The following is a 9,105-nucleotide window of genomic DNA, read 5'->3' as shown; positions in this document are numbered from 1 at the left end:
CAATTGTTATCTCTGGCTGTTTTATGCGTGGTTTACTTGGGGGCTTTACAATGCTAAATGGGAAGTGGAAAAGCATGGGGCGTACGTTAGGCTTACAATAGGGCAACTGATGTCATGCATGTTTTATAATGCATACCTCTCTCTATCTCTCCGACTTCCAAATAGTATTCTATTTCACTCAGACAGCGAAAAGAAGGGAGATAGTCTGTCGCGCCAAATTTTGTAAACCAGTTTCAGTCGAACTAGCATTACTCTTTTCGGCAATATTGTCTCTGACTTGAATTGCTGGAAAAAAAGTACTCTATGTCCTTACAAAGTTCCTCTCCGTCGGACAATATTGATCATCAAGAAGGATGGGATTAGGATTATGATCAACAGGAAGGAAAATGAAGAGCACAAGGGACACTGCTCTTTAGTTACTCTCATAATGTCAAGCTCTTCTTGATCAATTTCATTCATACACGTTACATGCAAACCATGAACACGACTCTACAAATATCCATAACAAATTGGTCAGAACCAACCAAGACCCCCCTAAAAGGACTAGATAAGTTATTTGTCATATATCCAGAAACTCTCTATAAATGCAAATCGAATCTTCCCCAAAGAGCTTCTCTCTCTCTCTCTCTCTCTCTCTCTCTCTCTCTCTATTTTTTGTTCTCATCATCTGATCATGGAAGCTACAGACTGGAACACCACTTCTTCACAAGGGATGGTGATTCCCATGTCATGGTTGAACCCGTACTCTTCTTCAGCTCTCTGAAGCAGGCTCTGGAACTTGGGGTGAGCCAACCAGGAGATCGGGACGATGTATCTGCTCCTGTTCTCTCCCACATACACCGCAAAGTGACCCTTCGGCACATCCCCAGGCAGGCCGGCTTCCTCATTGTTGTTGTACCCGTTTGAGGATCTCTTGCCCAAGCTTGAGCATTTCTTGAGGATCTGTTTGATTGCTGCTGTTTGAAGCAGCTTGTTTGACTTCCTCATTGCCATATAGTCAGTCCAATGTTCTTAGGTGCGCCTGTGTGTTTGCTTGATCTTGGAGAGAGGGAGAGAGGTTATTGGGTTTCTCTCTGGTGGGGTTCTTTGGGAAGAGTCGAGAGGTTTTGGAGAGGAGTTCTTGAAGGGAGGTGGTGGTGGGGGAAGGAGTGAAGAGATGCGGAGGTACTTATAGTGTTCTTTCTTTTGTTTTTTTTGGGGAAGGACATATAGGAGGTACCAATTTGGAACATAGTCATGTGACATGTCAGAAGGAAAAAAGAAAAGGAAAGAAGGGGATAGACTGTTTGGCATTTTGCTGGGCTTAATGTAATTAGCAAGGGCAATGGAAAATTGTTCAATGCCAATGCCAATGTGTTGCGGGGTTGTACCCTAAATTGTTGCTTTCTCATTGAGCAACAGGGGACCCTCACCTCTTTCTCTTAACACTTTGTCTATGTGCAATGGGTGGTGTCCCCACTCAGGTTGGAGTACCGTTTCACATCCAAGAAAAACATCTTCATTTGAACCAGTTAGAGACTATGCTAGTGCCTTGAGCAGAGAGAGAGAGAGAGAGAGAGAGAGAGAGAGAGAGAGAGAGAGAGAGAGTGGTCATGACCAGTTCACATTAACCAAGTATGTATCACGACCATTGTAGGCTATGATTAGTTAGGTTTTGATGGTCTTGGCTCGACATGTTGGCTTAGCTGAGTTGTGTTTCACAAGCATTGGGTTCTTAGGAAACTGGCCCGTAATCTATGTGGGGAAGCACATTTCGAGAACCGAACATGTACAACAAAGACTCCTGAGAGAACTAAGAAGACAAAACAAAGGTGTTTGCACCAAAAAAATGACCAATTTTGGCTATTATCGACATGTGATAGACTTTATCGATAAAAACAAAGTTTGGTAACTTTCTAGACTCAAGTCGTTGATTAAATTCCGACATGTTTCTTAACTGTAATTTCCAGTTCCGCGTCGTCGATTAAATTCCGACATAATTTGTTTACGTCTGGTTCATTAGTAGTAACTGTACTTTCCAGACCTTGTCGTCGATAAATTCCGGTACGACTTGCATTTGTGCAGTTACGTCAAGAGTAAAGTTGTTGATTTCTCCATTTGCCTGGATATTTCCTATTCAGAATTGACGCATAATCTGTCTCTTTGAAAAAAAAAAAAAAAACCTTAAGAAACGACTTTCGATGAAAAATATTTCGTCGTGAGAGTAATTCCAGTGAAACGAACAGTAAGGAGAAAGGAACAAAAAGAATATGCACCTTTTGATCTCAGCTCTCCTCCTGTTCAAATACCCAGTTGTTACGATAAAGTCGCACGTCCAAATGAGTTGGCAAAAGGTCCCAATAATACGGAGAACAGGCACCGAAGTACGATAGATAGAGACTGATTCGTCATCTTCTCCCTGTTCTTTACTTTCACATTCCCTAACCTTTTATCTTAGTCCTCGTCTTCTCCCGGTCCAAGGGAAGGGGCGAAGGTAGAGAACCCGTCTCATCCTCTCAACCGTTAAGCTTTTATAGCACTTGGCTGTGTACTCGGTTGAGTATTAAGAGCAATTGCTTGAAGCGACATTGCAGTCCCGCAAACCATGTACGTCGCCGAGCAGGAACTTATTTGGTTGTGGAACGATAACACCGTCGTACGTATTAATATCGGTTACGTTGCGTGGTTAACATAAAAGAGTCGAAACAAATTTTCACTTCATGGCAATTCGTCTACCATCGGTACCCTCGCAAGCTGAGCTGGCGATCTCTACGTTCACTGAGCTCTTCAGCATGAATCCTTCCTGGTAATTCAGTGCTCGACAGATGAAATTAGACATTTGAGACCGAAGATTGGCAAAACAACGCTAACATATGTTAGTTTTTACCGCATACTGATGTCAATTAAGATATCAAAACTCGAGTTATTTCGAGTACAACTTCTGTTGTCGTCGTTGTTTTCTTTTCCAACAAAATAGTCATGCATGTGTTCTTCATTTTTCTCACAAAATAGTCTGTCGATGCTACCCGAATATTGCCTCAAGCTTGCTCATTGTAAATGAAGACGTCCCCATGCCTCTATTTGTACTCCTGCGCATCTATATACATAGGAGGAATACTAGACGGATCCGGCCAGCGGACCATACCTTCTGGTGTCTGGCCCATAGCTTCCGGAGTAAATTTACCTGAGAAACTATATGGCTCATCGTCATTTCCCTACAACGGTCCCGGGTCAATGCAGTAGACTTCAATCTAGTTGATGACGGCTTAAAAATCGTTGCTGATACATTGACCCACCGTATTTTTCGTTTTTTGTCTATCAGGCTCCACCTATCCTTAAAAGACGCTGCCCCCAAGGTTCCCCACCAAAAGCCACGGTAAGAGTCCTTTTTCAAGAGCAAGAAATTTACCTCATAAAGGGGACGTCTCAGTACAGCAAAGGAATGATTCAAGCCTTAGATACATATAACATCCATGGACATCTATTTACTCCATCTCAAGGTACAATTTTTCTCAAAGGGAAGGAGGGAAAAAAAATAACCCCTGTGGACCTTGTGCACCAAATGCACATGGAAAAGCTAAAAAAGCCTCCATCATACGAGAATACAAGTCCGTAAGATGTCAAAACAAAAGAAAACAACCAGGAGCAAGCTCATCATCTCAGGAGGACCCCCAGGTAACAAGGTACAAAAGGGCGTGATGCATGCTTGAATCATCGGGGCATTCAGATACAATGCAGCACAAGTTTTTCACGCTCTCCAGTTAGTTATGGCGACTGTTTCTGCATTAAAGAACCACCCACCCACATGGTCCTGCCAAATCCAAGCCACGACAATCACACAGTATAGGACTTTAAGGACGTGTAAAATTCCTGATAAAGTCAAGCACCACTTATACTCGGTGGAAAAGAGGTGAGAGGCCCAGAGAGCTTTTCTTTTTTGCTTTTAATGAAAAAGCAAGTAAACAAAAACCACAACAAGAGTGAGTACTAAACACAAACCAAATTTTGGACATAACTACCGAGTCCTCGCAGAACATGCCAAATCAACTTAAAAAACAATGTTTCACACAATTGTGATGCTAATACAAACTTTTTGAGTAAGGAACATCAATCAAGCCAAACACAATGAGAATATTGGAAGCCAGCAGGTTGTTGTCTGCAGAGGCAGCTGCCCATGTTCTATGAAGGAAAAATAGGTAACATAAACGAGGACAAGATGTACAGGATAACCTATCCTTGTCATTTCCGGAACGAAAAATATCTGCAAATTAACGATTCAACAATTCTGAAGAGATGATGAGACCTGGAATAGAAACATGTGATGACCATGTTACTCTTGTCTTCTAAGTACAATAAAAAGACAAAACTTCGGCCACGTCTTCTTACAATTCATCGGGGAAAGAATTAAAACTTGTGTATCTTGCTTCCAACATCTTATCCCCGTAAAATAAGCTACGCAGGATATGAACAAATAAAAAATATCAACAAACATGATGTCATAAATGACATAGACACGTCAATGGTTGCAAATACAGAACCATAGTCACCCAAATGACTCAAAGAGTTTTTAAAGGATTAACAAATTAAGAGTTTGACACAGTATTTTAGCATCTAAGACAAGTTGGAGTTATTGTAGAAAATGCGAACATTAGATTCCTAAATTGTCCTACGGCCACGTAAAAGTGAACATTAATTAGACTCCCCAATAACTATATATATGGTGATTATCTGCTTGAAAACTAGATTATGACCAGAAGATACATTAAAAGTAATCACCAGTTATAATAACAACAGCTATCCTAGGAAATCTGCCACCATATGCATTTGCATAATTTGTTGCTCTTAATAACAACCATATAGGGAAATGCTAGATGGAATGAAGCAGCAGAATCCCAGAAATATCTATCACACTTGGACCTAATTTTTTTGTGAGCAATGCAGAATCTCAGTTTAAGGGCATTGCTTTCCGTTCAACAGTTAAAAAGTTTGTGAGACCGCTACCATTTGTTATATAAGTGGACTTTATCAGATGAAGACGTGGTTTGATATAAATGCTCCGCCGGCTTGGATTTGGCCCAAGACTAAAGTGTGAGGATATATAATTGTAGAGACAAATTAGAGGCTAGGAAAATTTGAACTTAGGACCTCGTACTTTGATGTAGAATTTCCAACATATAAGTTTAAACTGATAGGTAAAGTCGTGATTTACTAGTTAAATGCTCCGACAAATGGTTCCCAAAATTATTGGAAGTCACATCAGATCAACCCAAGTTAAAGACATCAGCTACCTGGGATAGTAAAGTAGAACAACCACCCACCCAAGAATTTCTTTAATGGAGTTAAGCTTCCTTCGAAAAGATTCCTATGTGGCAAGCTGCAATAAATAAAAAAGATACAAAATGGAGGAAAATGAGGAATCCTCAAGAGAAGAAGAACGACTGGCATTCTGAAACTATCTGAAATAAGACTGATTCCTACTTTTCTTCGTGCGTTGATGGCTACAAGATGTGCTTTGTGATAATTAAATATTGCAAACGTATATGAAGCATACAATGCCAAAGTTGAATACATGGACATGCGCAAGCCATCTTGGTACTAAAACACAATTACTGAGATAGCATGAAGCTAAGAACTAGTGATTCCCACAATCTTCTTACTTAGATAATAGATGGACACTTCACACGAAAACTGAATACCTGAAACTTACCATTAGAGCAAAAGCTTCTTCCTCCAAGAAATTCTCCTCATAAATTCAAGCTCCATCTATTTTCGTAGATCATCTCTATGAATAGTTACCAACTATTTGGAAAGAGAACAAGCATTCCAAGAAACTAAAAGATGTGAAATCCATTACAGCGTTCATTTCAATAAATTAACAAAAGGCTCCCCAATCATTGAAAATTGTACGTAACAAGTAATTACATTTCCCTCGTCAATATCTCTCATATATTTTAGCTGTCTTCATGAACTTTTCTGAACTTCCGGAATAGCTGTTCTGACTTACAACTGGCTCTATTTCTCTTCGTGATTATTGGCCAATGACAAAGAAGCCATGCCTATAGGTAATCACAATTTTTTACTATCATTCCACGAAGTATAGCATACGAAAAATTTACTTAGGTATATAGGGAAGAGGCACGATTAGGACGGATGCCCCATAGACGACGTTCCTAATTATAATCCAGATTGGATTCCCAATAGACCAAGGATGATGAGTACACTGATTCCATGGCTAAAGTTGGAAACACTAAGCATTTAACTTGGTCATTCTAAATTTTGTTTGGTAAGTTCAATAGACTCCAGAAAATTGACTCATTTTGTAACCCTGTGAAATAATATTTACTTCTTATAAGAATGAGTAATGTAAGAATTACCAGACATGGCGAAAAATGCATCTCTACTCTGCATTCAGTTCCACATTGCAGACATTATCAAAGAGCTGTAAATGGAGATTGATATCGAGCTTCCAACCAGTTAATTTCTACTGGTCAGTGTATCCCCAACCGACATGCACTCGGAAGAAGTAGAAAAAGGAATAAAAATAGTGAGAATTATTTCTTTGTTCCTCATTCAGTCAGATACTTCACTAAGATATTGTTTGACCCTTTTTCCATCATATTCTTAAATTCTGAACTACCATGCAGAAAACTCTTGCAGGAGTATATACTCAACAAAAGGAGAATGTTTCACAATATACGCCACTCCACTATCCGACATAATCTATCAGTTCCTGCATGAGAAAGCTGAAGGAGAAACTTCAGAAGTCTCACATGACATATTTACTCGTAAGCAGAGGGTGGCTTTGACAGTTGAGGCATCCCATCCATCACACTAAGTTGTCTCCTCAGCTTGACAATATGAGCTTGCACCTAAAAGCAAATCATGTTTAAACAATGTTAACTTTTAACACAACTCCCCATCCTTTAAACCTATTTCCCAACCAAAGATGAAGTAAGGATGCATTATTGAGAACCGAACAGATGAGTATTTCCAAATTCCAACTGCATGTGACATCAAAGACTATCCAAAATTCCAGTTTTAACAAATACATGAGAATAAAGATTATTATCCAGGTTGTGCGTGGTAGAAAACTGAGACTTAGATTTGTGTGGATGTGGAAGCAGATGGAGGGGGAGAAAGAAGGAAGGGGGTCGGAGCTGGTGGCAGCAGCTGCCCCTCTTGCCAGATGTTTGTTCAAGAGAATAAAGATTATTATCCAGGTCGTGCGTGGTAGAAAACTGAGACTTAGATTTGCATGGATGTGGAAGCAGATGGAGGGGGAGAAAGAAGGAAGCGGGGCGGAGCTGGTGGCAGCAGCTGTCCCTCTCGCCAGATGTTTGTTCAAATATGCCGATGAAATTTGTCATCAAAATCTCGTCCCTTCGGTGTTTGTTCAAAATTGCTTGACTCAACACCACCCACCCCATTTCATATCTTGGATACACCATAGATGTAAGCCAACACGTAAAAGCTCTGAAGTCTAATCCTAATTCCTTTGAATATCACAAGATTATCAAAATGCATGTGGATGCCTATGCCCAACAACTTCAGAAAAAGCATAAGAAAGTTAAGAATGACGACAAACAAGAACAAAATAAGGCCTTTCTGACCTGCTGGCGAGCTGCAGCAAGTTTCAGTAGCTCGTCTGCCTCTGAGAAATTCATGAACCATTGACTAAGAGGATGATCTTTAGTATCGCCTCTCTCCCGTTCATTAGTGTTTTCTAGGGGTACTGCAGGGTCTATAGAATAAACAAAACATCCGAAGAGAAAGCATAGATAATCAGAAGACAGAAGAATAAAGATTTACCAGGAGCAGAAATGTTAAAACCGGCGGGCATCCGCGGCACTATAACAGCTGGATGATTCTGAACCCGGCAATAGAAAGCCTCTGAAGGATCGGGAAAGACAACCTCATCATAAGATTCAACAACAACTGGTTTCTTGGTTGATTGAGGACCAGACTCATCTTCCGGGTACAGCTTCAAATGGTGATAACTACAAGTGAAACAACAGGTAAATAAAACTGCCTCCCACAAGGAGAAATTGAAGAAGGAACCACACACAGAACTCACAGATCCAACTGCTTGTCACAAACGTCAGGGTGAAAGAAAAGGGAAATGGCGATTTCAAATTCACCCCAACCACATTCCGACAACTCGAAAGGCGGGGCCTCGACAACTCTCGTAGGGTTGTTGAAACTGGGATGCAATTGGAACACGACTCGCTTGACCACCGCGCCGAGATCTTCATTAGTCGCCCCGCGGACATACACCGTCCACTTATGCGATTGGGACCTTATCACGGGGAAGACAAAACAACCGGTGACTCCCAACGCATCAGGGGCAACATGATACAGCCAACGTCAAGCCGCCGCCAACAGCACGAACCCGAAAAACGAAAAAAGATTCGATACTTACTCACTGGCCTTTCTGCCGAGGTAGAACGCGATGGTTCCGTACACGATCGGCAAGCTAATTTCAGCGTCCTTGAGCCTCCGGCTTAAGCCCTAGCAACAAAACCTCAGGAGCAACAACACTCAGAGCAAATCTAAGAACTAAAACACCTTCACTAACCGACCCCCCCCCCCCCCCCCCATCACTTCACTCACTCCCCGGTGAATGCACAAGACTTCCCCACGCGAGAACACAAACCTACGGTCGCATGCGATGTCGCGAGACCTGAACTTCCGGCTGCCGGAGACCAAAACTACACAGAAAGATTGAACTAGACTGCGAAAGAGAGAGAGAGACGGCGACGAGGATCGGCACCTTCTTCTCGGGATCTTCGGAGGACTTCGTGATCTTGATGCGCTTCACGCCGGCGGTGCCGCCGTCTTCGGAGGGCTGGCTGTCGCCCTGTTTCCTCGAGGACATCGCTCTCTCTCCGGTGATTCTGAACCGAAATTCCGATCGCGCCGGAGGATTCCGACGAACGAGCGTAATTCTGTCTCGAGCGGGAATTTGGGAATTTAGGGTTTTAAACGGGGCTCAATTCCTTCCGGCTCTCCCTTTTTTGGCCGTTGCGTTTGCTTTCGTTTTTTCTTTTTTCTCTCTTTTTTTTGCTTCTTTTATTCCGATTTTTTCTTTCTTATAGAACAATTAACCCCTAAAAACTTCATATTGAT

The 9,105-nt window shown here is 41.6% G+C and overlaps 2 protein-coding genes across 5 annotated transcripts; both read right to left on the bottom strand.

Moving 5' to 3' along the window:
• Positions 1-420: 420 nt before the first annotated feature.
• On the bottom strand, positions 421-1,223 carry LOC115687537 (protein SMALL AUXIN UP-REGULATED RNA 51-like). The gene has a single exon (XM_030613151.2). It carries the CDS (start codon positions 991-993, stop codon positions 664-666), a length of 330 nt encoding a protein of 109 aa, XP_030469011.1. The 5' UTR covers positions 994-1,223; the 3' UTR covers positions 421-663.
• Positions 1,224-3,409: 2,186 nt separating this feature from the next.
• On the bottom strand, positions 3,410-9,005 carry LOC115687405 (transcription initiation factor TFIID subunit 14b). 4 transcript variants are annotated; one of them, XR_008817102.1, is made up of 8 exons: positions 8,750-9,005; positions 8,399-8,487; positions 8,054-8,275; positions 7,789-7,976; positions 7,590-7,720; positions 6,750-6,848; positions 5,687-5,742; positions 3,410-3,790 (listed from the first exon to the last, which is right to left on the bottom strand). XR_008817102.1 is itself a non-coding variant. In XM_056314031.1 (7 exons), exons 1-6 carry the CDS (start codon positions 8,852-8,854, stop codon positions 6,759-6,761), a joined length of 825 nt encoding a protein of 274 aa, XP_056170006.1. In that variant the 5' UTR covers positions 8,855-9,005; the 3' UTR covers positions 3,410-3,790; positions 6,750-6,758. The 4 variants fall into 4 exon arrangements, 3 of the variants coding, with proteins under 3 accessions (XP_056170006.1, XP_056170007.1, XP_030468819.1); XM_056314031.1 differs by lacking the exon at positions 5,687-5,742; XM_056314032.1 differs by lacking the exon at positions 3,410-3,790 and having other exon boundaries at positions 3,965-5,742.
• Between the last annotated feature and the right edge of the window lie 100 nt (positions 9,006-9,105).

This window comes from Syzygium oleosum, unplaced genomic scaffold (assembly GCF_021117445.2).
Source record: "Syzygium oleosum isolate NSW1041296 unplaced genomic scaffold, Sole_v2.1 Sole_v2.08, whole genome shotgun sequence".
Lineage (NCBI taxonomy): Eukaryota > Viridiplantae > Streptophyta > Magnoliopsida > Myrtales > Myrtaceae > Syzygium > Syzygium oleosum.
Note: the sequence above shows the minus strand (reverse complement) of the source record. Positions and strands in the feature narration are given on the sequence as shown.

What these genes read in the sequence shown, in the direction of transcription:
- LOC115687405 (XM_056314031.1), bottom strand. Translation starts at nt 8,854, where the DNA reads ATGTCCTCGAGGAAACAGGGCGACAGCCAGCCCTCCGAAGACGGCGGC. An exon ending in CCGAAGATCCCGAGAAGAAG is followed by an intron (nt 8,488 to 8,749) that starts GTGCCGATCCTC and finishes TTTTGTTGCTAG; the next exon opens with GGCTTAAGCCGGAGGCTCAA. An exon ending in TGTGACAAGCAGTTGGATCT is followed by an intron (nt 7,977 to 8,053) that starts GTGAGTTCTGTG and finishes TTTCACTTGTAG; the next exon opens with TTATCACCATTTGAAGCTGT.
- LOC115687537 (XM_030613151.2), bottom strand. Translation starts at nt 993, where the DNA reads ATGGCAATGAGGAAGTCAAACAAGCTGCTTCAAACAGCAGCAATCAAA.